The following is a 26862-nucleotide window of genomic DNA, read 5'->3' as shown; positions in this document are numbered from 1 at the left end:
AAAAAAAAAAATCTTTGTCAGACAACCAAGAGATAACTGGAATATCCATATACAAAACGCAGGCCTTTCAAAGATGCCCACAGCCCTTCCAGAGGCCATGACAAATGAGGCTGTGTCAGCGACGCCAGTCTAGGGCCCACACCTCCTTTCACAAGTACACACAGAAACGCCCCCGTGCTGCTGTTAAGCCTGCTTGCTCGCTCCACAAGCCGCAGGCCTTTCCCATTGGTCAGGCACACAGAGCTAGAGGAAGAAGCCAATTCCAGGAACTCACAGGCTGGGCGTGGTGGGGTTCCTCTTTCAAAACCTCTGGCAGAGGTCTGATTTACAACTGCACGGAGTCAAGCTCGCTGCAGCTGTTGCAGCAGAGACGCCTTTGCTTCACCTCTGAAGGGTTCTCCATCTCGCTTCCTCTGAGTTCTCCTTCAGTGGCACAGGCTGAACGTGCCAGGAAGGCTTTTTTAGAGGGTCACCCAGAACCAGAGCAATCTACTGAGGGTAGATCCCAGGAAAGCATCGAGTCACCTCCGTCTCGCCACACAGGTGCGGAGCCTTCAAACGGGTGATTCTTTATGAGGTGAAGTCAGGAGGTTCCTCGGGCAGTAGATTATTTGAGAGGCACCAGCAGGGCAGCCGGATGCCCCCTGCCACTATCGGAGCAGCTGTCTGGGACCAAGCTGGCCTATCCAAGGAGAGCTTCTCCTCCTCCTCACACGCCCTGGAAAGCTTGCAAGAAGCACGAGCTGAGAAGAGGAGGCTGGAGGCAACCTGTCTTCCTCGCCACTCTTCGCATCACTCTCAAAGCTTGCAAGGCTCAGTTTTGAAAGGGGACTGCCGGCCCGCCCCACAGACATGGGGTAGGGCAGCATTTGGCACCTTTCCTCAGGTAGCGGCGCCACAGTGCCTTGGCCTGCCCCCACCTTCAGCGCCCCCCAGAATGGAGAAACAAAGCAGCAGTGGGTCAGAAGAAGAAGAAGCTCCTGCCCCACATTCTTCTGAGGCAAGTCAAGGAAGCAAAAGAGTGCAGCAGGAAAGTCCTTGGATCTCTCGACTCTGCTCGGTTCAGATAACAGGTCTTGCCTCGTGGTACCTCTTGCCCTTGGGAGCAGCTGCCCTTCTAGTGCTGGGAGGCCAGGGCTCCTTCGGTGAGTAATGGGGGGGGGGCTGGGCCAAAACGCCCCCTTCTCTTTACAGAGGAGGGAGATGGGGGGCAGAATTTGTTGTTCCAGCCAAGCTGGCAGTGGCAGAGTGTGTGCATGAAGGGAAAGAGCTTTTGTTGCTGGGCAAACCTGCAACTTGGGGGAGCAGATGGGGCTGGGCCATTCCCAGATAGCAATTTTATTTTCCTGTGCCACAGGAAGGGCAGGTGTGTGGGTTCACATATCGTCCAGTCAGGGGTGCAACTATAATTGTGGAGTGCGCTCCCTGCTGAGATACGATCCTCCCCATCTCTGGCAATTTTCAGAAAACACCTGAAAACACATCTCTTCAGCCAGGCTTTCTCAGCTTTTTAAAACTTGTTTTCAAATAGTTCTGAATATTTCATTGTTGTTTTATGATGTTTTTAATTGTTAATTATTGTTTTTTTGTTTTATAATTTTTGTTTTAATGATTAATTGATTTTAATGGTGTTTTAATGTAAACCGCCCTGAGCCTTTTGGAAGGGCGGTATAAAAGTTTTAATAATAAATAAAGAATAAATAAAATAATTGAGCAGATGGGTTCAAAGAACCCAGACCCCCAGCTCTTGAGGGGCCCCCAGCTCCGCCCATCCTTATTTTCTTCATTTTCTTCCTCATTCCAAGGGGCCCCCATGGAGAGGGGCGAATGAAGGCCAGGGGTCCCTCTCCCCTAGCTACTCCCCTGCGTCCAGTTTTACGTCAAATGCCCTGCAAGCTATCAAGGATCACTCCATACATGATTAGGGGTTTTCATTGTGCATTGGAGCTTAGCCCGATTTATGTCCAGGTTAAAAAATTCTGCTTTTTGCATTGGATTTTGGGGCAAATTCAGAATATCTGATATGCCCTGTAACTCGCAGTACTTCACCCCTCTTAATCCCGTGGTAAAGCCTGCTGTTTGGGAAAGGCACTGGAAAGAAACATTTGGGACTCTTTCTCCCCTTTGGGGGGCTGTGTGTATGTGTATGAAAAGCTGGATTCAGTTGGGAGTTGGCTTCAGTTATCAGATAATGGGGGCAGTTTCTGGAGGGGCAGATGGAGGAAGAACTTGAGGAGCAGTACCTCAATTTTGGGTGGGGGAGAGGAAAGATCAGGGGGATTTTATTGGGAGGGGGATATATTTTGGTGCTTAAAGAGGATGGTTATTTGGTTTGATGAGGAGCATTCAGTAAAATAAGTGGGGGACTCCTCAAGTACTTAGGATCTCTATACCCCTGGCAATTTCTAGGGGAAACTGAGTGGGTGCAAGAGATGCACAGCCTACCAAAAGGGAAATCAGGAGAATGTAAAATCTTTGACGTTTTCCCCTTTAATTGGCTGGGGATGGCGGTGGGACTATTATGATCAGAGTTGGGGGAGGAGATGTTTTATTCTTTTTCTTGTGGGTTTCCTCAAGTTCTTGCTCTAAATCTCCATCTGGACTGCCCCCATACTTTCCCCCTGCTTCTTTCAAGACGTCATTGATCCAAACCATTGATCAAGGTGGGTTAGGGGCTAGATCCCATCCAATCTGCAATCTCCTTTTAGCACATGCAAAATTGTCCTTCCTTTTGAGTCTGCTACAGTTACTAAAGCCAAAGAAGACAGGAGGAGGCCAGAGATCTGTGATCAAGAGGGCATCCATGGACTGATCAGGGAGAGGCAGCTTATACTTTACTGCACCATTTTCATGAGTCAAAATCACACATACCCTGAAGCTGCTTTTTGCCTATTGGTGGGAAAGGAATGAGTCAAGTCAGTGTCGACGCCCTGGTGAACTCAGAGTCATGAGATTTTCTTCGTAGAATACAGGAGGGGTTGACCATTGCCATCTCCCACGCAGTATGAGGTGATGCCAGCACCTTCCTATATCGGGGCTGCCCGAAAGTGACTGTAAATATATATTTACTAGGCACAGTCTGGGAAGCACACGGGCGGGGATTCGAACTAACAGCCTCTCGCTCCTATGGGTCCCCTGATGGCATCTCTAGATTTCCCCAGTAAGGCAGATAGAAACTTCAGGGGAAGGGACAGAAAGTGCCTGATCCAAAGAGAGGGTACCCTGCCAGGCCTACAGCTGCTTTGAATATCACAGCAGTGGCTTTGAATATCAGCTGCTAGGCCTGGCCCACGTCTTACAGATTCAGATGCTGAGGCAATTCAGGGGGGAAAGTTCACTGCTCAGAAAAAGCAGCTCTGCGGTTTTCCGGCCCTGACTGAGTTACGGTACACACAGCTTTCCGGAAGGCGACTTAGCATAAACATGGTGTGTAACGATAATGTGACGGATGAAGAGAAAACCACCCATCTGCAGTCCGTGTGTTTAAGAAACCGAAGGAGCTGCCTTTGACAGAATCATACCATTGTTCTCTCTAGCTCTGTATTACACTGACTGGCAGCAGCTCTCCAAGGTTTCAGGCAGGAGTCTTTCCCAGCCCTGCTTAAAGATGCTGCCAGGGCATGCAAGGGCACACTCAAGGGTTCTTGGTGTCACCTCTCCCCAGTCAATGTACAAAAAATGATAAGCTAGAATGAACTTTTCCATGAATTTACTTGGTATTCGAAACAATATAAAATTAAGACATTTTTATTGATTTTAAAAAAATTATTAATCCTAACACGGATAAACTATATGAAGCAGAGGCGTATCTAGGGAAAATAGCGCCTAGGGCAAGCACTGAAATTGCGCCCCCTGTCCAAACATCTGACACCCAACTTTCAGATAACTTTACCATAATATCAGCTGAAAATACAACTCAAGCTCGTTAATCTTTTAATATTTCAAAAACTATTTAGTAGTGGACGTAGCCAGACCAAAAGATGCTGGGAAACTACAAATTTCAGTATGCTGGGGCTCATGAAATACCCAAATACTATGCGGAGGTGTACTTGGAAAACTAAACAGAAGTGCCTGTCTAATTCTCTACTATGCATTGTAGCATCGCTATTTACATAAGTTTTAAAATTAAATGGAGAATTGGACTTTTCCCACATACTCTGAAAATAATTAAAGGATATGCAGAGTCAACTGTGTCACTGCTTGGAATATATTCTAGTCTTTTAGAAAGACAGTTAAAATGAGAGAAAGAGAGCAAGAAACTCCCAGTGGGCCTTAATACTAAGGGTTTCACACTGATTCAAAGACAAACTCACCATTAATAGCCATATTATTAAGACATCACATTTAACTCACTTATCATAAGAGCAAATGAATACAATCCTAGCTCATAAGCTTCAGCTCAGTATTCACAAGCCCTGATTCTCTGTACATAGTGCCAGTCTGAATATGTGTACAGTGTCTTATATCATATTAATTTTTTAAAAAAAAAACTTTTTACCTGTAGCCCCTTCAGGGGGCTTTCTAAAGGCCGTGGGGGCATGGGGGGTCTACAAAGAACAGCCCTGATGGATCAGGCCCAAGACCCAGCTAGTCCAGCATCCTGTTTCACACAGTGGCCAATAGCTGGAGGCTCTCTTACCCCTAGACTTTGGGGCTGAAGTCCAGGGCCTCCTCAGCCCCTGGGCCCCCCCAAATCCTCATTAGTCTGTTCCAGGTGGTGTGGTCACCCAGCCAAGCATGATGATGCTTAATTTGCAGAGGAGGGGGGCCACCAGAAGCCTTTAGGTCCAGGCTCCAAAATTACCTAGGTGTAAACCCCTCCTGTATTCTACCAAAGAAAACCACAGGGCTCTGTGGGTGCCAGAAGGCGAAATCAACTCAAAATCAACTCGAAGGCACACTTTACCTTTTACCTCTGCCTATAGCCCTCCGACTAGCAGCCGTTGATAGGCCTCTCCTCCATGAAGTTATCCAAACCCCTCCTAAAGCCATCCAGGTTGTTGGCTGTGTCACCACATCTTGTGGCAGAGAATCCCACAATTTGATTATGCGTTGTGTGAAAAGGAGGACAGGTCTATCACCGGCTAATAGTTGGAGGACTAAAGGCCACTTCCAGCCTCAGGCAGGATGCCTCTGAGTACCAGTTACAGGGGAGTAACACCAGGAGAGGGGCATGCCCTCAACTCCTGCCTGTGGCTTCCAGCGGCATCCGGTGGGCCACTTTGTGATACAGGATGCTGGACTAGATGGGCCTTCTTGGGCCTGATCCAGCGGGGCTGTTCTTATGTTCTTAGATCATATATGAATAAATTAAAAATCACCAGTCCGAATACAGATTCCTGGGGGACCCCACTTCTTACTTCCCTCCATTGTGAAAACTCTCCATTTATACCTCCCCTCTGTTTCCTGTCCTTCAACCAGTTAGCAATCCACACATGTACTTGTCCCCTCATCCCATGACTAAGTTTTTTCAAGAGTCTTTGATGAGGAACTTTGTCAGAAGCATTTTGGAAGTCCAGGTATACTGTGTCAGCCAATGCCACACTGACTATTTGTTTAGCTTTCAATAGGCAGAGAGCACCAGGACAGTAGAACATTTCAACTCTTAAGACATTTTTAAGTTTTAGAATTTTTATCTGCATTTTAAACTGTTTTAATTGTGTCAATGTTTTAATTCTTTTTATATTGTGAACTGCCCAGGGACGTATGTATGGAGCCGTATGAAAATGTGTTAAATCCTCTCTAATAAAACGCTTGGTGTCCGTCCGTGGACGGACACCAAGCGTGTGTTCGTGCCTCCCTTGGCGGTTCTGGGCATGCGCAAAGCGCATGCCCAGAACAGGCCAGGGAGCCACGACCACCAGCACCCGGCGGACATCTTGGACGGCCACAAGCGGCCGCCCTGAAGAAGCCGGAGAAGCGCCGATGGGGGAAACTGGCCGAGGCGGCGGCAGAGCCGCCGCCTCGCCCAGAAGAGACAGCAACCAAGCTGGGGAGACGGGGGATGGAATGGAGGCCAACGGAGGCCGGCGGGACAGAGCCGACCGTGAAGGGCCCGGGCCGGCCGCGGAGGATGGCAGCGGCGCCTCCAGAGACCGCCCGGCCGGTGATTGAGGGGGGAAGAGGCGGCAGGGGAAGCCTGTCCTCCCGCCGCCCGCTCACCCGCCCTCCCAGCTTTCCAAAATCCCCTTCCCTGCTCCTCCCCCCAATTGATTACGGGCCAAAAGGGCCCATGAGAAGGCCGTCGCCCCCGCCTATCGCCCACCCAGCTGCCCGAGCCCACCTTACCCGCTCCAGCCCGCGATAGTCGGGCGAAGAAAAAAAAAATTATTTGCACAGTGGAAGTGAGGAGCTCAGGAACAGAGCTCCTTTCTGTGCTATGCTGCTGCCCAAACTGCCGCTATGGACGAAAGGACGCAACGTCCTTTGCGTCCATAGCGGCAGTTTGGGCAGCAGCATAGCACAGAGAGGAGCTCTGTTCCTGAGCTCCTCACTTCCACTGTGCAAATAATTTTTTTTTCTTCGCCCGACTATCGCGGGCTGGAGCGGGTAAGGTGGGCTCGGGCAGCTGGGTGGGCGATAGGCGGGGGCGACGGCCTTCTCATGGGCCCTTTTGGCCCGTAATCAATTGGGGGGAGGAGCGGGGAAGGGGATTTTGGAAAGCTGGGAGGGCGGGTGAGCGGGCGGCAGGAGGACAGAGGGAGGAGGGGATAATGGGGGGGCGGAAACAGAGAGAGAGAAAGAAAAAAAACACTTTAAAAAAACCACTTAAAGGCGGGAGAGAAAGCTAGCGCCTGTTATCATAACGGGCTTAAAAATACTAGTAAATAAATAAAACGTTGCACTCTACCTACTGAAACCTTTGCTTGTGAGTTACTGCATGTGCAATGACAACCCCTGCTAACTTGGCAAAGAGGCACCTTTTAACGTGGTGATTCTTTTTTATTTAGCAGGGGGAGAGTAACTGGCCCTATCCGGCCCCAGCACAGTTCTGCAGTGACTGTTGCTGGTGTCGGTCTTATGTTTCTTTTTAGATTGTGAGCCCTTTGAGGACAGGGATCTATCTTATTTATTTATTATTTCTCTGTGTAAACTGCCCTGAGCCATTTTTGGAAGGGCAGTATAGAAATCAAATGAATGAATGAACAAACACACACCTGTATAAAAGTCTGGTGTACCAAATGTTTCATTTGTGACATGAGTGAGCTTGTGACATGAGTGAGCAAGGCTGCTGTCACATAAGCTGGTCTTTTGGCAGTGAGCATGAATTGTATCCTTTGCTAAGCAGGGTCTTCCCTGGTTTGTATTTGAATGGGAGACTACATGTGAGCACTGTAAAATACTCCACTTAGGGGATGGGGCCGCTCTGGGAAGAGCATCTTCATGCAGAAGGTTCCAAGTTCCCTTCCTGGCATCTCCAAATCAGGGCTGAGAGAGACTCCTGCCTGCATCCTTGAAGAAGCCTCTGCCAGTCTTTGCAGACAATACTGAGCTAGACGGACCAATGGTCTGACTCCATATAAGGCAGCTCCCCATGTTCCCTAAGAGTTCCCAAGGAGAACCAACAGTCTCCAACAGAGTTTCCATGGTAACTAATGCAAGTCACATTATGTGACATCGCCTCTCATTGCAACTCAACAGAAGCAGCTGAGAGCTTTCGTCAGTCTGTAGGCAAGCCTTCATCTCTTGCCTGTGGGCTTCCCAGCGGCATCTGGTGGGCCACTGTGTGAAACAGGATGCTGGACTAGATAGACCTTGGGCCTGATCCCACAGGGCTGTTCTTATGATCTACAAAATGTTCCTTCTGTAATTTCTATTTACTTAGGATATTAGAGGGTTGGGGGGATAATTTCCATCTCATTTGGTGCCCCTTAAAGTTTGGCACTCTAGGCGACCACCTAGTTTGCCTATATGGTTGGGCCTGCTTGGGATCCACCTATCTAATGGGAAGAAGAGTAGACTCTCCTCCCTCCCACCACTAGTAATATAAGGTATCTTTTCTGACTGAAGTTCAGGGAAGGGTCCCATGGGTGGGGTCTCAGCTCAAACCGCCTAGAGACGAAAACCGCCCAGAGACAAAAGTTTGGGGCAGTGTACAAGTTTGATAGATAGATAGATAAAATTGCTTCTGATCCCCAGTGGACTTAATGCTAAGCTCTTAAACCTGGATGAGATGTCTGGGTGCAATTGCAGATTCCAGTGACAATTGCTTGCACTTACTGAATTGCATCCTATTCAAGTGCTCAGAATTGACCTTGCAGAGGTATAAAAATATACCAGACATAGTCCATTGGCAGACTCTGTGAAGGACTTTCTGAAGCTGTACGGCTTTTTTATTTGTACCTATATGGAGCAGAATGTACTCTCAGCAATAGCCCAGCTGCAATTGGTTCTTCTATCTTCCCTCTCACCTACTGTTTTTTAAATTATTGGCAAGGGAGGGCAAGAGAATTCTGCCACCTAAAGTTAAGTGCATCCAAGCATGTACAAAGCGTGAAAGGGATCCTTCTTTCCTTGCCTGGATATGCTGTGGAATCTGTCCTAATGCTTACCTCTCTCATATTTTCTAGGTAGTAGTATTTATTATTATTTATTATTATTTTATTATTAACATTTTTATACCACCATTCCAAAAGGCTCAGGGTGGTTTACATTAAAAAGATGTGTGAAAGGCCTGGGGAAAAGTGGGGGAGGCTGGTTTTTTACCACCACCCCGCAAAAAAGGTTTTTCCCAGGCTTTCAATCACATCTCTGAGCAGTAGCAGAAACTTTTCATGGGTTTGTGGGTGACAAGCCCATTTGCAATCCACAAGTGTTTGCTATAGCTGGAAGAGCCAGCAGTAACTTGTCTGTTTGTTTCCTCCAATGAAGGGCTGCCGGTTTCCCAAACGGACCACCTCTCTCAAATGGAAAATGGGACAAGTCCACTTGTCAATGCCTCCAAGGAAGGAGAAAGATCAGCAGGTAGCTGTGCAGTTGTGTATGCTCTTGTGGTAGCAAGCATGAATTTGCCCCTTTGCTAAGAAGGGTTTGCCTTGGTTTGCATTTGGATGAGTGACTACATGTGTATTACATGGGTATTCCTTTTGGGTATTCCTTTTGGTGGATGGGGCTGTAGTTCAGTGGGAAAGCTTCTGCAGAGTTGAACGCAGAAGGCCCCAGGTTCAATCCCTGACATCTCCAGGTGGGGCTGAGAGAGACTCTTGCCTGAAACCTTGGAGAGCCACTGCCAGTCAGTGTGGACAATACTGAGCTAGATAGACCTATGGTCTGACTCAGTATAAAGCAACTTCCTATGCTCCTATGGTCCATCATCTTCATGCTGTGCTAATTTTTTGCGTGGTAGGCAGATGAGCCATTCAAAAAAAAAAAAAAAGGTGGCAACTCAGGAATCTCCAGCTCTATATGGTGGAGCTTCGAGCCTTCCTATCAAAGGGCCAAATTACACATCGGGTTAAGCACAAAGTTTGTCCTAGCATCTTAATTTATTTTCTTAATAGCTGGGCAGTGAGCATATAATGCGTTGCGGGAGGGGGGCAATCTTTTGCCCCACAATGCAGCTCCAGTGACTACCCCCCACTGTTGCTATTTGTTTTGGGAGGAAAACTGCGATTGGCACAGATGGCAGCAACAAACGGCAGCTTGTGTGGGGTGGTTTACAGTATGCCACAGGAGGGCGAAAGTTACCTTTGATGCCAATATAGTTTCTTTCCCAGGACAAAAAACTCTGTGTGTGTGTGGTATTTATAGCTACTAGCTGGAGGGCTAAAGGCCACCTCCAGCCTCAGAGGCAGGATCAGTTGCAGGGGAGTAACGGCAGGAGGGAGGGCATGCCCTCAACTCCTGCTGTGGGCTTCCAGCGGCATCTGGTGGGCCACTATGTGAAACAGGATGCTGGACTAGATGGGCCTTGGGCCTGATCCAGCAGGGCTGTTCTTATGTTGTCACACTATGCGGGGGGGGGGAAGGATTAGACCCCCCCCCCCATGCTGTATCCCAGTTCTGATTCCCCTGGGGTTACTAGTCAGAAAAAGAAACAATTAAAAATGGCAGTCATTCAAATCTAGGTTTAATGTGGGTTACTGACATTTAGCATGCTTGTGTGAACCCATGCCAAAGTGGGAATCTCAGTCTCTTCCCAAGCCATAAACTACTTTGGCATGGGTTCACACAATCACACCCTTGTCAGTAACCCACATTAAACCAAGATTCAAACCATTGTGTGAACCAGGTCGATGTGCATTTGTACTGAAAGGCAAATCTCCCTTGCTCAGGCATTGCTGAGACAGCAGAAGCAGGGAGAGGAGGACTCAGCAGCCTGCCCCATCCCTTCCCACCATGCTCTGCATTGTGCTAATGCTTGGAGAAGAAAGACCAGAAGGGCAGATGAGGGAGACAGAGAGATCACCTCTCTTTCTGGGCATGAGGAAAGCTCCTTCCCCAGCTTTTTTGGATGGTGCCACAAGCAAATGCAAAGCAATTGACAGAGGGGGCAGGACCAATTAATCTGTATTCAAAGTTTGGTGCTCATTGCCAAAGGCCAACACAACCCACCAGTTCATGTGCAGAGGCAACACACCCACTAAATGCCTCTAAATACCCATTGCAGGGAAGTTACAGCAGGAGAAAGGGCCTGCCCTCAGCTCTTGCCTGCGTGCTTCCCAGAGGCATCTGGTAGACCACTGTGGGAAACAGGATGCTGGATGGGATGGAAGTTGTTCATCTCAACAGCAGAGCTGTTCTTATGTTGGCTTTGCATATTTAAGAAATAATGTCCATAATTTTCAAATTAGACTGCTTGAATTTAGGGGGCATCACAATTTCTCTTATACCCATTGGGGGCTGCCGGGGTTGGTAGTAATGGATTTATTTTATGGTGGAGCAAAGGAGACGTTTCCTGAGCTCTAATTTCAGACCCCAAAGTCAGGTATCAAAACTCCTTCCAGAGTTTTTTGCTAGTTTTGTGCCATTTCCCTCCAGAAACCTCGAATTTTCTGCCACCTCTTTTAAGGGTATAATAGATATCTAAAATTGGGCTTCATGGCTAGTACTTGAAAAAATGAATATCATTTTATCTCCTCAAAAGCCTCTTCCAGAGTTTTGTGCTCGTTTTGTGCCACAAATTTTGATCTTTGCGCTGCCTATTTTATGTGAGTAACAAACAAGATAAGATTCCTAGTTAACAGCTGAAAAAATGAGCATTGCCATATCCCTTCGATGCCTCTTCCGGAGTTCTGTGCGCGTTTTTTGCTTTTTTAGGGTACTAACTGAGAACTCCAACTTGAGTTGTCAGTTTCACCTTTAAAATAGGAGGCACTAAATTCAGGGTTGGTGGCACTGAACGGCACAAAATGGTACAAAACTCTAGAAATAGTTTCCAGGAAATACGGCAACATGCATTTTGGGTGTATTAACTGGAAAACCTTACCAGATGCCAGTTATACCCATAAAAGAGGCAACACAAAATGTCACAAAACTAGCACAAAACTCTGTAAGCACTTTTGAGATTATTCCTGAGATTGGCGTTTGTAGTTAGCGGATCTCTTTTGCTACTTTAAAGGAGGGTCCAGAATGATGGTAAGGAGGGTTTAGGATGCTCTCGGCTGCAGGCCACCTTATTTTGCCCTCCTCTTTCTCCTTGCAGGCTCCTCCTCACACTCTCTCCGCCATTTTTACACTGCAGTTTGGGAGCCTGGCCAGCGGCTGCCCTATTTTACTGCGGTGGGATACATGGACGACCAACTCTTTGTTCATTATGACAGTGGCACAAGGGAGGCCCTGCCTCAAGTCCCCTGGATTAAAAAGGTTGAGAAGGAGGATGTACATTACTGGGAATGGAACACGGTGACTATGCGGAAGTCTGAGCGACGGTTTAGTGGGGACCTGGAGACCCTGCAGAAACATTACAACCAGAGCAGAGGTGAGTGGCAGGGTAGGAGGGGCATGAATTTTCCCTCCCCCTACACAATGAGCTGCAGTCCTCCCTCTGGTCATTTTCTGCATGGTGCTGCAGCACAGCAAAGATAAGGCCAATAATGTCTTTGTTATGGAAGTTGAATTGGTCACACAGAGTGCCTTATACTCTTGCACGCCTTGCTGATGTCCCAGTACTCTGCTACTGGATGTGACCACCTCACTTTGCCTCATGAACGGGCTGCCTCTAACCCAGTGCCTTCCTTTCAGTGCCAGCTGTCCAGTTCAGTCCAGTGGATGGTGATGGAGAAATAGAGAACTGTTCAGTGGATGGACAGCTTTCCATGGCGATGGGGAAATCGAAGCCCACATAAAAACAGCTTAGGCCTGGGCATAACATCCTTTTGCTATGAGCCCCCACTGCCCATATAATCCGGAGAGGTCCATCTGCAGTCGACTCTGGTGGCTATTCAGGGATGAGCCACCTTCATTGCTGCCCCAAGGCTTTGGAATGCACTCCCTGCTAAAATAAGAGCCTCCTCATCTCTGACAGCTTTATCAAAGATTCTTAAAACACATTTATCCATCCAATATTTTTAACTAGAATTGGGCTTTTAAACTATTGTAATGTTGTTTATTTATTTATTTAACTTCTATACCGCCCAAACCTTTGTCTCTGGGCGGTTAACATAAAAACAATTAAAACACATATAAAAGTTAAAACAATGCAACAATTTAAAAATAGCCATAAAATTAAAAAATAGACAGTTTTAAAAAGCTGGAAAAGCTTGAGTGAAAAGATGGGTTTTCAGGTGTTGTTTTTTTTTAAATTACCAGAGATGGGGAGGATCGTATCTCAGCAGGGAGCGCATTCCACAATCTCAGGGAAGCAACCGAGAAGGCCCGTCTCTGTGTAGCCACGAAACGAGTTTGTGGTAGCTGGAGACAAACCTCCTCTGATAACCTCAATGAGCGGCGTGGCTCATAGTGAAGAAGACGCTCTCTTAATTTGTTTGGTGATTGTTGTAAACGGCTCAGAGACATGAGTTTGGGGCAGTGTTCAAATATACTTACTAAATAAATGCATGAATGAATGCATTTCCTGCCAAATGCCACCCACATTGCATGCACCCCCTCTTTTTTTTCTAAACTGGAGGACAGGAAGATTTCTTGCTGCCTCACTGGTGCCCCAGTACTCTGCTGCTGCCTGAGGTGACCACCTCACCTTGCCTCATGAAAGGGTTGCCTCTGAACCAATGCTTTCCTTCCAATGCCTTGCCAGTTTTCCAATTCGGACAGTGGGTGGTGATGGGGAAATAGAAGCCCACTAAAAATTGGGAAGCAGAGCTACGTGTGAGGAAGTGGAGAGATGGGCTGTGGGCCTATCCCTGCTCTGGCTCTGATGCTCCTGTCTTCTGTGTGTCTCCTTCAGGGCTTTACACGTGGCAGCACATGTATGGTTGTGAACTGGGCAAGAATGGCCAGATAAGAGCCTATTCTCAATACAGCTACAGTGGGAGGGACTTCCTCAGCTTTGACAAGGAGACCCTCACCTGGACAGCAACTGATGCCACAGCCCAGATCTTCAAGAGGAAGTACGATGACAACCTGGAGTATTCCCAATATGTGAAGGATTACCAAGAAGGGATCTGCATTAACCAGCTGAAGAAATTCTTGGAGGATGGAAAAAAGAGTCTTCTGAAGAGAGGTGAAGATGGGAAATGGGAGTGAGGGGAAGAAACTTGTGGGAGAGGGAGAGCGGGAAATCCTCCACTCTCTCCTCTCCTCTCCTCTTTGCATTGTCTGAGACTCTACAGGAAGCCAATGGCAACCCTGCACATCCTCTAGGGTAAAATCCTTGCAGAAAATGGCTCTACATTTGGGGAAGAATGCACAACACTTCACACTTTGGCGAGCTCACTTATGCCTTCACCCCATCCCAATTATTCCTTTCTTTCCCCAGCAATGAGCAAGAGTCTGGGATAAAGATCTGCAAATCAATTTGGGCTCGAATTGGACTCAAAACAAAACACCCTTTAAATAAAGGTCCTGTTTTGAGCTCAAAACGAAACAGCCCCATTTGGACTCAAAACATTTTGAATGTTTCGAGTGCCATTTTGAGGCCTGTCCCCCCCACCCCGAAAGAGCTGGTCTACTGATTGGGGTAATGGGTAGACCAGCCCTCCACTCCAGACTTAGCGCATCGGACCACCTTGGAGGACTGGTCTACCTGGTAGACTGGTTCTCCAAGGTGGGTAGATGTGCTAGGTTTGGGGCGGAGAGTTGGTCGACACACCATGTGAGGCATGTAGACCAGCCCTCTGTCCCATACTTAGCATGTAGGCCCACCTTGGAGGACTGGTTTACCTGCCGACCCCAGTTGGTATACCAGAAATCCCCAGAAAAATAGGCCTCAAAATGGCACTTGAAGCACGCAAAACATTTTGAGTGTTTCGAGGCTGATTCGTTGAAACAGCCAGTTCTGGCCGCTTTCAATGAATCAATTTGAGGATTTTACAATTCGTTTTGAGCTGGAAACAAATCACAAAATCTGTTTCGTGCACATCCCTGGTGTGGGATGTGTGGGTCAGCAAGGAGATGGCTAGGGAGATCTTTTCCATAAAGTGGCAGATACTGCCCACAAGGAGGCGGAGAGAAACCTTACATGGGGTGAATGAAGAGAGGGATGGGTTTCATTACAACAGAAATAGGTTATGCAGAGCAAGTATCACATTCCATACCCCTCCTTCTCATCCTGCAATTTGTTTGTTTATCATATTTATATACCACCTTACATATGCATCCCTAGCCTAGGGATGCATATGTAAGGTGGTATATAAATATGATAAACAAACAAATTGCAGGATGAGAAGGAGGGGTATGGAATGTGATACTTGCTCTGCATAACGTAAGTTAAAATACAAGTATAAAACAGAATGAAATGATAAAATGATTAAAACACTTCTATTGCTCTGCAGAACTAATAGCATTCCACAGTTATAAGCCCTTAGCTTTCTATTGCTAATGAATTCTATAATATCCATCCAGTCCCACTGAAATGTTGTACACATCAACTAGGTAAGCACCACCACCCCTCTAAATTTAGTGCCCATCCATTGGGAAAGAGGCTGAGATACAGCTTTTAGATATTGACTCCTAAAAAGAAGGGGTTTGAGAGCTGGTGACTGGTTTTTATCACAGATATGTACCTTTTAAAAAATGCCAGGGCTGAGATTGGGAAAGGGAAGTCCTGGCAAATTGTAGAGAGTGACTTCCAGGTTCTGAATTTTAATGCTGATAAGGATAATTTATGAGCACTACTCCCCTCCCCAACCCTTTCCTCTTATGGGCTTTTGTTTCCTCTTCCCCTTTAATTTCACTCCCACCAAAGGGGAAAGGAAAGCCCCTCAGCAAAGTTTGGAAGGTCTTACTGAGAAGTAAGTATCTTCATTTCACTCACCCACTTTCTTTAGTTATTCTTTAATTCTAATAAACAATCCCCTGCAGAATTTATATAAGGTGCAAGTTTAACAAGGTAATATAGATGAAGTGGCTTAAACATTGTAAAGTGATGTTAAATTATAGAGGTAAAATCACAGAGTAAGTGACTGAGGATAGATTGTGGATCTGTTGAACTTCTGTCTGTAAATTTACTATAGCGGGGGACATTTTGAAGAAGCAATATGCCTTGTAGAGGTGCATCAGGCAGAAAATCATTGGAGCCACCTAAAGGAAATGATTGGATAAGCTGCACCTGTTGAATCTGGCCACCTCCCTCCCCAGCCTAATGTCTGAAAAGATGAAGGCAAAATGTGGGTGCATGGAGCGTCATGTGTAAACTCAGCATAACATATGAGACTACAAAGCTTTAACTGCGTATGTGACACAGAGGTTAAGATGATCGCCTTAACTTGCAATTTCCATGCTATTTAGAGCATGCATGAAAATTGTAAGCACCTTAACTCTCAACTTAAACCAATGTTTTTCTGATATTTGAACAAATATTAAACTTAATACAAATTGGAATGTGTGATTTATGGAAGGAAGCAATCAAGGATGATGATTCTAGAACAGGGAATGAGAAGCAGCAACATAAGCATCTCTCCCTTGGAGAGAATCTATCTATCTATCTATCTATAATTCTCGAAGGCATACCCGAGGCTAATCTCGTGTATGGCAGCTCTCGCGAGAGTTCGTGAGCAGAAGCACCGTGGTGATTGGGCAGTGGAGATTCCATATGCAGATAGGGAGGAGGAGCCTGTGATGGTTAAGTTCAGTTGGAATGCAACTGGAAATTCTTGATTGTAGAGGAGAGGAATAGATAGATAGATAGATAGTGGGCAGGGGTCTGTGAAGAGAGGGGTCATGAGGGAGGAAAGAGCCCCTTCAGGAGAAGGAGGCTGCCGTTGTGTGGATTAGATGAGGAAACAAGATGAACAAGATTGGTTCGTTCAAGAAGGGAGAGAAAGAGAGAAAGAAAGAAAAAAGAAGGGAGGGGAAGAAAGACAGAGAGGAAGAGCGAGTGGAGGAGAACGAAAGAGAGAAAAAGAAGGCAGGGAGAGAGAGAAAGAAGGAAGGGTGAGAGATGAGCCTGAGCCTTTCAGCAGCCTGAGGGGAATGAGAGGCCATGGCAGCACCTATTGGCAGCAAGGAAGGGCCCAGTCAACCACTGCTGCTATTTGGGGCTACTGAGGCCATTGGCAGAGGGAAGCAGCAGGCAAGGAACAGGCCTGGCCCTGTTAGCAGCCTGGGGGAAATTAGTGGCCATGGTGGTAGCGGCAGCGAGGAAGGAACCAGTCTGCTGCTCCTGTGGAGAGGAGCGGGGCTCGAGTGAGGGTGGGGAGGACTCTGGGGGTAGGGGGCTGCAGCTTGGCTTCCCTCCCTGGCATCTCTAAGATAGGGCTGAGAGAAATTTCTGCCTGCAACCTTGGAGAAGCCGCTGCAAGTCTGTGTGTAGACAATACTGAGCTCGATGGACCAATAGTCTGACTCAGTATATGGCAGCTACCTATGTCCCTATTGTAGGGAAGATAGAGACGGATGGCCACAGGGGCTCTCTCCCTACATTTACACTGCAGCATCCATCCTACCAGCCATGATAGAAGTGGACTTAAATTTGACACCATTTTTGCAGAACCCCCAACTGCGAAGGTGACCCGCAAGGAGGGTTATGATGGGCTGGAAATCTTCACCTGCCGAGCCCATGGCTTCTACCCCAAGGAGATCGACATCAACTGGAAGAAGGATGGGGAGGTCTGGCTGCAGGACACGTTCCATGGAGGGGTCTCCCCTAACTCCGATGGGACCTACCACACCTGGCTCAGCATTGAGATTGACCCCAGAGAGAAGGACCATTACCAGTGCCATGTGGAACATGATGGCTTGCCAGAGCCCCTGGTCTTGACCTATCGAGAGCCTGGTGAGAGAAGGCTGGGGAGAGTGGCAGGCTTCTTTGGGGAGGGTAGATTCCTCCATGAAGGGAGGCAGAGTCCCCTAACACTAACTTCAGACTCAAGAGCAGCACCCAGTAGAACCCAGTGCTTTAGAGTACAAAGCAGGTGATGTCCCCTGTGTTTAGTTGGTAAGTCTGCAGAAGCTTGAACCTAAATGTGTTTTAAAAGAGGGGGCTTTCTACAGACCTGTAATGCTTAGCTCCAGAGATCTGCCTTGAGGAGGCCATTCCATAATTTTGGAGCCATTGCAGGGAAGGTCTTGCTTTCCCCATTATCAGTTTCACAACTTTGATTGAGTCTGTTCTTCTTGTCACATGCTCTGTTTGAGAAGAAAGAGCCACAGACACTGAAACTTCAGGGCTACAGAGTCCAGACATCCTTGCAAAACTTTCTGATTAGCTTTGGCCCCACAAATGATGGCAAGTGGCATCCCTTTGCTGCCAGGCAAATTTAGGCTGGCTATCTCTGTCGCTGCCCCTATTTTTCAGACACACAGCCCACCCCTAGTACTGGGAAGTTTATCTAGGAGTTCCCTGCAATCATTTTCTTCTTTCCACAGCTTCTGCTTCAGTGCCCAATGTGGGGCTTATTGTGGGAATCACCTTGGGGGCCGTGGTTGTCATAGTGTTCTTGTTTATGGCTGGGAGATTCTTCTACACAAGTAAGTGAAGTGAATAGTGACTGCATTTGCTGGTGTGTCTGAAGGTGGATGAGAGAGACAATGAGAGTGGTTCTGTGTCATTCTCTAGTCAGTTCACACAGTTAGGGATGTGCTCGAAATGCGATTCGGTGTCCGAATCCACAGGCCCTTTAACATGGGGGAGAGCAGGTCCATGCCTGCTCCTCCTCCACTCACCGCCACTGCCATACTTGTGGACCATACAAATGGCCATCGCGCATGCTCAGAGGCCATGTGTGTGCCGGTGCCGCACAGGGGAAGCTGGGAGATGCCCCACTGGCGTATGATCATAGCTGCCATGACTATAGAAATGGCAGCAAGTGGAGGAGCAGCAGCTATAGACTTGCTCTCCTCCATGTTAAAGGGGCTGTAGAAGTCCTCAGTTTTATAGGGATTGTGCTGCAATTTGGTCACCAAATCACGTTTCGAGCATATCCCTATACACAATTATTAATGGGGTAGGACAGGGATCCTACTCGGCTTTGGAAGCTGTGTACATTCCTGATTTTCAGTCATGTGCTAGCAGGAATCTAGGTAGGAGGAGCAGGGAGTGATCATCTGTGAAACAGGAGCTGGGTATGCTGGCTTTTTCCTCCTGCTTCATCAAAATGCTGGGTGCAAGTGCTGGGTAGGATGGCGGTGCCCTATCCAGTTCCTCTCTCACAGACTATCACTCCTCCTCTTCCTTCCTAGGTTTTTGCTAGCACCGAAAATCAGGAGCACACAGCTCCCAAAGCTGGGTAGGATGCCTGTCTTACTTCACTAAAGATCAAGTGAACTGGTTTTCTCATTAAGTATAGGGGGGAAATGACTTGATTAGCAAGCCAGAGGTTGCTGGTTTGGATCCCCGCTGGTATGTTTCCCGAACTATGGGAAAGATCTATACTGGGCAGCACAATAAAGGAAGATGCTGAAAGGCATTATCTCATACTTTGTGGGAGGAGGCCATGGTAAACCACTCCTGTATTCTACCAAAGACAACCACAGGGCTCTGTGGTCACCAGGAGTCGACACCGACTCGACAGCACTCTTTACCTTTATATGCTGAGGGTATGGGTTTCTTAGTAGTGGTTGCTGGTACCTCCCAAACCTGATGGCAAGCACAAGTAGTCACCCCCACCAAATGAATATAGCATTTTGGACATAGAGCACAAAATACCTAGAAGTCACTTGGTCCATGTTAGTCCATGCTTTAGAAGCAAGGCTCTTCTCCTAATGATGAATCTACAAAATCCAGATCTCCAACGCTGGTACCCTGAGGGCCATGTAGTCCAACCTATCGCCTAACTTTCTTTCTGATCCCAAACACATTTATTCCAAGTGAGTCCTATGTAATTATTATGTAAAGACTATTTTAATTATGTAACCATTTAATGACATAATGTAATAAAGTAATTATGTGAAGACAATTAGGTAGTCTCCCCCCACCCCCAGACAAACATTCCGTTAGTAACAGAGTATCTGTTGGTGAGGGAGAAAGTAGAAGTGGTTCCTCTTCTCCATGAGTCCACCCCTTTGAGGGCTTAGATGTCGCTCTGTTTCTGCACCATGGATTCAACTTGTCTGTTCTGAGCCTCTCCCTCCTGTCAAACTTCACTCTAAACTTGGGTTGTCAACTTTTAAACGGGCTCCTTTAGCTGCTGTTAAAAGCAGAGCAACAGGCCAGGCAATTTCTGATGGTCAGTTGGCAACTCTGTCATGAGCACCACAGCTGACTTTCCTTTTAGAAACCTAGCATTATTAAGCAGCATGTTAAGGGTTGCTAGCATGGCAACCATACAGACCCTTGCCTTACTGCTGTTCCTGGTTGTAATAGACAAAGCAGATGGTGGGTAGATACCAGAAAAGGCCTCCTAATTGTACTGATAGCCGCAGAGGTGCACCTAGGTAATTTTGGAGCCTGGACCTAAAGGTCTTTGGAGGCCCCATAGTTGTTGTTTTTTTAACTTGTAGGTTCTTGAAGGGCACAAATCACACCACCCAGAACAGACTAAAGAGGATTTGGCAGGCCCCAGGGGGTGTGGAGGCCCTGGACTTCGGGCCCCAAAGTCCAGGGTTAAGAGCGCCACTGGATAGCAGTTAAGATTTCTGGAATCTTGTTCTTGGCTTGGAACTGGTTTAAGATCTCACACCCCTGCCTCACTCCAGAAGGTGGGACTGGATGGTTTCTGTGAGTTATTTTGACCCCATATCTCTGATTCTGTCTCTGCAGAAAAATATCCAGCTGGCTACACACAGACAGCACAAGGTGAGTGACAATTCCTTATCCCAACATAGGGAAGTGAGGGGATAGGAACATAGGAAACTGCCATATACTGAGTCAGACCATTGGTCTATCTAGCTCAGTATTGTCTTCACAGACTGGCAGAGGCTTCTCCAAGGTTGCAGGCAGGAATCTCTCTCAGCCCTATCTTGGAGAAGCCAGGGAGGGAACTTGAAAGCTTCTGCTCTTCCCAGAGCGGCTTCATCCCCTGAGGGGAATAACTTGTAGTGCTCACACATCAAGTCTCCCATTCATATGCAACCAGGGCAGACCCTGCTTAGCTATGGGGACAGGTCATGCTTGCTACCACAAGACCAGCTCTCCTCATCCTAGAGATGTGAATGTCTAGGCATTTGGCTGGCCCTGAAGATAAAGTGGAGCTGCTGATAACAATAACAAAACCCACCCACCTCTCCACAATGTCGTGGTCTGGGAAAGGCCAGATATATATAAAAAATAGCTCTTCAAGGCTATGGTTCTGGACCAAAGTAATTCATGATCCCCACCACACATTAAGATCATCTGAGGAGGTTCCTCTCCAATTACCACTGGTTCATCTGGTGGTGACTCAGAGGTGGGCCTTCTCTGTAGCTGCTCCTGGGCTGTGGAACTCTCTGCAGAAATCTGTAATCTGAGTTCATTATTGGCCTTCAGGAGAGCACTTAAGACCTATCTCTTTGGCCTGCTCTTCCAGGGTTTTTAAAACTGTTTTAAATGTTTTAATTGTTAATTGGTTTTATATTGTGTTTATAGTTTTTGATTTTAAGTGTTAATTGATTTTAATTGTTTTTATTTTAATGTAAACCGCCCTGAGCCATTTTTGGAAGGGCAGTATAGAAATTAAATCAAATTAAAAAAAAAACCCTAATCACATTCAGACTGACTGGGTTACTCCAAGGCACTATATACAGGTGGGGCTGCCTCTGTAGAGCATATGGAAACTTCAGTTGCCATAAAACACAGGAGCCAGTTTAATATATTAATTAATTATTCTTTCTTGTTTACACAGTCAGGCAGGTGTTATTGACTGGCTTGTTTTATCCAGACATCGAGTCCTTCCCAAGGACCTGGGATGCCAGAATTTTATTGTCAATGGTTATAGATATCGTCGTAGAATATAGGCTGTTCCCAGTAAAGCTGCTTTTTGTAATTGGCTGATGGTGATTTCTGTGGCCCCTATGGTGTTGAGGTGCTCTTCAAGGTCTTTTGGAACTGCACCCAGGACGCCAATTACCACTGGGATTATTTTGGTCTTCTTCTGCCACAGCCTTTCAATTTCAATTTGTAGATCTTTGTATTTGGTGATTTTTTCTATTTCTTTGTCTTCTATTCTGCTATCCCCTGGTATTGCTATGTCGATTATTTTGACTTGTTTTTCTTTCTTCTCGACTACAGTGATATCTGGTGTATTGTGTGGCAGATGTTTGTCTGTTTGTTATTATTATTATATATTATTATTATTATTATTATTCAATTTCTATACCACCCTTCTAAAAATGGCTCAGGGCGGTTTACACAGAGAAATAATAAATAAGATGAGCCCAATGGGCTCACAATCTGAAAAAAAGCCAAACATAAGATAGACACCAGCAACAGTCCCTGGAGGTACTGTGGTGGGGGTGGATAGGGCCAGTTACTCTCCCCCTGCTAAATAAAGAGAATCACCACATTAAAAGGTACCTCTTTGCCAGGTTAGCCCCCGTTTTGCTTGATATTCAGTGCTCTCATCCCTCACTCCACCCCGGTCACAGGTCCAACCAAGTGCTATGTTGAGCTTTAAACCGGAAAGGGCCAGGATATCTGAAGGGTCACCTCTACCTATACAAGCCAACCATGCACTCAAATCTGTCTGTGTGTTTATAATATGAAAGACAGAGGGGGAAAGAAAGGAGAGGGATCCCCCACTATAAAAGGCAACCAGCCTGACTCCCTGTTTGTTTGTTCTCTTTTGCAGGAAGTGATGGTGGGTCTGGAAGCTCTTGCAACAGTAAGTGTGTGGAGCACAGTTGACACTCATCTTGATTATGAGGAAATAATATTATTTAGTCTTCTTGATAGACCTTCCTTTATTGTGTGTATATATATATATATATATATATATATATATATATATATATATTTATTTATTTATAACATATATACTGCCCAAAATGCAAGTCCCTGGGCGGATTACAGCAAAACAATAAAAACAGATAAAAAGATTAAAACATAACAATTAAAATTGAAAATGTTAAAACTATTGAACACAATTGAAACACACACACACACACACACACACACACACACAAATCGCTAACACATACCCATGGCTAATCTGGTGGCAGCTGGGCGGGTGAGGCCAGGAAGACAATAATGGCGGCGGGTGGGTGGGAAATGGCGGCGGGCCAGTGGGGGAGTTGGCAGCAGGGGAAGCGGCGGTGATGAATGAGAGACCCGCCTGCCGGCCAAAAGCAAGGATGGCCCACACTGGGGCTGAATGTGAAGTGCGGGTGGCAGAGAGGGTGATGCAGCCTCCCTCTCCAGCCCACCTGCCAGAAAAATGTCAGGTTGGCCCACACTGGAGAACGGCCCGGCGGAGAGGGCGGCGTAGCCTCCCTCTCCAGGCCCACCTGCCGGCCAAATGGCAGACCAGTGAGCAGGCGGCGGGGAGGGGAGGGGAGAGAACTAGAGGCACAGATGCTCTGTGCCCAGTTCAGCTAATTAGAAGTCCGGGTGAACAAATGCATCGACTACCTTTTTTAAAGTTGTCAGAGAAGGGGAGGCTTTTATTTCAGAAGGAAGTGTGTTCCAAAGCCTCAGGACAGCAATGGAGAAGGCCCGTCCCTGAGTAGCCGCCGAGGAGCCAGTGGCAACTGCAGATGAACCTCTCCAGATGATCTCAATGGGCTGTGGCGTTCATAACGGAGATGGCATTCTCTTAAATACCCAAGGCCCAAGCTGTTTAGGGCTTTATAGGTTATAACCTTGTATTTTGCCCAGAAACGTATCAGCAACTAGTGTAGATCTTTTAAGATAGGAGTGATATGGTCTCTCCAAGATGACCCAGAGACCAACTTGGCTGCTGCATTCTGGACCAACTGTAAATCTAAACAAAAGGGAATCCAACAAAATTCTGTAAAGAAAAGCAAATATTTTGACATAAAATGTCATTATCAATGCTTGTTTTTTTACTGGCATTCTTATGTAGCAAAAGCTGAAACTTTCCCAGTCACCTGAAGTGAATGAGAGGTGGCCGGAGCAGGTGTGTGTGTGAGATCTTTCCCCAAGCTCAGCACCAACAAGGAGGGAATCCTGAGCTCGGGGAAAGTACTCTTATCTCCCCACTCCTGCCCCATGCTTCTCATTCACTTCAGGTGACTGGGAGAGTGTTTGCTTTTCTTTACAGATTTTTAAAAAAAATTTCTTTTATACGCAATAAAGATAAGATCTACAAAGGAGATTTGCTTTGAGTGTTGTCATGCATAATGCATTGCCACTTAACCAGCTAATTTGAAATATTGGGTTTTTAAAAATTATTTATTTATTTTATATACAGCCTGACTCCAAAATAAACACCATCAAAACAAAATAAAGCAAACCATTAAAACAGTAATTTAAAACAACTCAAAGATTACTAAAAGCCAGGCCAAAAAAAAAGTGTCATAAGGGCTCTTTTGAATGCTGGTAAAGTTGTTAAACCACACACACACACACACACAAATGTGGGACAATGTGTCCCGGACTCCGGGGATCCCGCAATGCACTATGCGACATGTGTGATGCCTTGGGAGATTGCCCCAGTGATGTGAATTCTGCAGAGCATTAAACCAAGCCTCTAATTGATTCCCACTGTGTCTGTTTGATTGGCTTAAGGCGGACCCAGGGACGAACTGAATTCACATCACCAGGAGATGGGCATTTTAGGCACCTATTTCTGTGTGTGGCGGGCCTGGAAGCTGGTCTAAAAGAGAGGAGAGCTGGTCTGGTAGTAGCAAGCATGACTTGTCCCCATAGCTAAGCAGGGTCTGCCCTGGTTGCATATGAATGGGAGACTAGAAGTGTGAGCACTGTAAGATATTCCCCTCAGGGGATGGAGCCGCTCTGGGAAGAGCAGAAGGTTTCAAGTTCCCACCCTGGTTTCTCCAAGATAGGGCCGGGAGAGACTCCTGCCTGCAACCTTGGAGAAGCTGCTGCCAGTCTGTGTAGACAATACTGAGCTAGATAGACCTGTGTTCTGACTCAGTATATGGCAGCTTCCTATGCTCCTATGAAGCAGCCTGAACTCACCCACGAGCAGGAGGCCTGGGTTAAGGGAGCACTTGCTCCCTTAACCTTGGCGAACAGCCAGGCTAGGTGGCGCTGCCCCACCGGCGTCAGGCCCGATCCCGGCGGTTCTCACATGCAGCCTAACCCAGGCTGGGCTTCCTTGGGTTAGCATGAGAGTGATCTTCCATGGGGTTGGCTTAACTTTGTCTCCTTTTCGGTTTCTTCAGAATTATATGAAGCATGAGTGCAGGAAGAAAGTAGAAGGAACCTGTCGAAGGCCTGCTGTGAATCCTCAAGAATTCCTACCAGACTCACCTCATGCTTCTTTTCCTAGCTGAACTCTGGGCCAGCACTGGCAGCAGCTAGCAGCGTGCCTCTGGGTCTGCAGCCTGTGGGCGAAATGCAGCCTGTGTGGGGGATGAAATGCCTCTCCTAAGCCCCCTGAAGAGGAACCTTTGACAGGAAGAGGGAAACTCAACGCATTTGCCTTCGGGCCACAGCCTGTGCAGCTGCTGATCCACAGAAATGTGAGACTGCCCACCACATCGGAACTCCAGGGCCCATAATACTTGCCTTCGGGATGCACGTGCTTGTATAGTTGCATGTATCTGTGCAGGTACTGAAGAAAACGGTAACTATAAACTGGGATGTGTGGATTATCTGTTACTACACATTGCCCATGGCTTCCAGTCTCTCCGCCACCTTGGAAACTTTGGGTTTGCCCTGAGGACAACTTCTGCCTTGACACCTGCTTGGTGCTGGGAGGGAGCGCCCCCCATTTTGACCAATCAGCAAAAGCAGAATGCCAACTAAAATGATGTCGCATCTTGGAGAGGTTGGGCACTAGACCTGCCCTTCCATGAAGCCAAAGCCAAACAATTTGCACCTTCCCCCTCCATATTTTGCAGAGGTAGCTGCTCCCAGTGCAGCCCCCTCCACACAGCACTGTGCACTTCAGTTCTGGAGGGTCACTTTTATAGGGAGCCGAACCCTATACCAGCCCAGTGACAGCGGACTGGCAGGAGTATTCCTTCCAAGTACATTCCCCATAGATGGGGGAAGTGTTTGGAAGGAATACCTCTCCCAGTGTTCCCTGTGCATGCCTACCGCTGTGCCCCAAGAGGCATCTCAGCAATTCTGGAATCCTTAATGAAACCAGATTCCAGATGGAGCAAAGTTACAAATGGGTCCTGAGGACTTGAGCAATTGCACCCCAAAATGCAATCCATGCTGGACCAGGACAGTTTGTTAGACATAAAATAAAGTTGTGCCATCGAGTCGGTGTCGACTCCTGGCGCCCACAGAGCTCTGTGGTTTTCTTTTGGTAGAATACAGGAGGGGGTTACCATTGCCATCTCCCGCGTAGTATGAAATGATGCCCTTCAGCATCTTCCTATATCACTGCTGCGATATAGAAACATACCTGTGGGGATCTGAACAAGCAACCTCTTGCTCCCTAGGCAAATTACTTCCCTGTTGCGCCATTAGGTGGCCACTAGTTAGACATACTGAAGCCCTTTTGCTTGGACTTCTGAGTAGCAACCACCCCACCCATGCTTTCCTCCAAGACCCTGCACAAGAGGAGTCCTCATTTTGGCTTTTGTCCCTATAGTTTTCCCACCATTGATTCCCTGCTAGGAGACCTCAAAAGGAGCGGGAGGGGCGGAATTAGAAATGGTTTTTGCTTTAGACATGTGAGTGTTCTTCAGATGTAGGATACTCTGCTCCTCTAGTGCCCTGGGTGCTGCCCAGTTGGGCATCTGTCAATTATTGCACCCTCTTGCCTAAGCTTCCGTTTGGGAGCGCTCATATGGTTGATGCCAACTGTGTAAAGCTCCCTTGTCTCCAACTCCAAACAGTCCCAAGGACCAAGGAAAATCTTCCAACAGGATTCATATGGCTGTTGCCTAGTGGGCTACAGACAAGTTCAGATGATGCATCTGAGCTGTCTTACCTACCACAATTAGACACACACATGAATACATTCTGCTACCCCTCCTGGTGTGTCTTCCTCTTCTAGTCATGGGGCAGGGTGGGGGTCAGTTCAGAAAAACCACACCCCCACGATTAGAAGATGGGGGATGTGAGTCAGGAGGGTGAGTGAGATGTGCTTAGGTACATCCCTAATTACACAGCCCAAATCAGCCCAATGCGCAACTGCATTCTAGAGACTGCATGTGTGTTTTAGCACTTTATGGAATACCATATGGTTTCTTTTCAAAGTATTTGTGTTAACCTTTAACACCCTAAATGGTTTGGGACCGGGTTACTTGAGAGAGCACCTTGTCCCAACCCGGACCTTAAGATCT

At 47.0% G+C, this 26862-nt stretch overlaps 1 protein-coding gene across 2 annotated transcripts in view; it reads left to right on the top strand.

The window, feature by feature from the left end:
* The first annotated feature begins 256 nt into the window (after positions 1-256).
* LOC128341629 (major histocompatibility complex class I-related gene protein-like) overlaps positions 257-26862 on the top strand; it is a 56819-nt gene continuing 30213 nt past the window's right edge. Inside the window, exons 1-5 of one of the 2 annotated variants that reach the window (XM_053287993.1) lie at positions 257-1145; positions 8872-8964; positions 11645-11920; positions 13346-13621; positions 17048-17332. In XM_053287993.1, coding sequence (XP_053143968.1) covers positions 638-1145; positions 8872-8964; positions 11645-11920; positions 13346-13621; positions 17048-17332 — 1438 coding nt within the window. In that variant the 5' untranslated portion in view covers positions 257-637. The remainder of the gene's footprint in view (positions 1146-8871; positions 8965-11644; positions 11921-13345; positions 13622-17047; positions 17333-26862) is intronic. The other variant, XM_053287994.1, reaches the window with a different exon arrangement.

The sequence above is a fragment of the Hemicordylus capensis genome, chromosome 2, assembly GCF_027244095.1.
Source record: "Hemicordylus capensis ecotype Gifberg chromosome 2, rHemCap1.1.pri, whole genome shotgun sequence".
In the NCBI taxonomy this organism is placed as follows: Eukaryota; Metazoa; Chordata; class Lepidosauria; order Squamata; family Cordylidae; genus Hemicordylus; species Hemicordylus capensis.
This window is presented reverse-complemented; position numbering and strand designations above follow the sequence as displayed.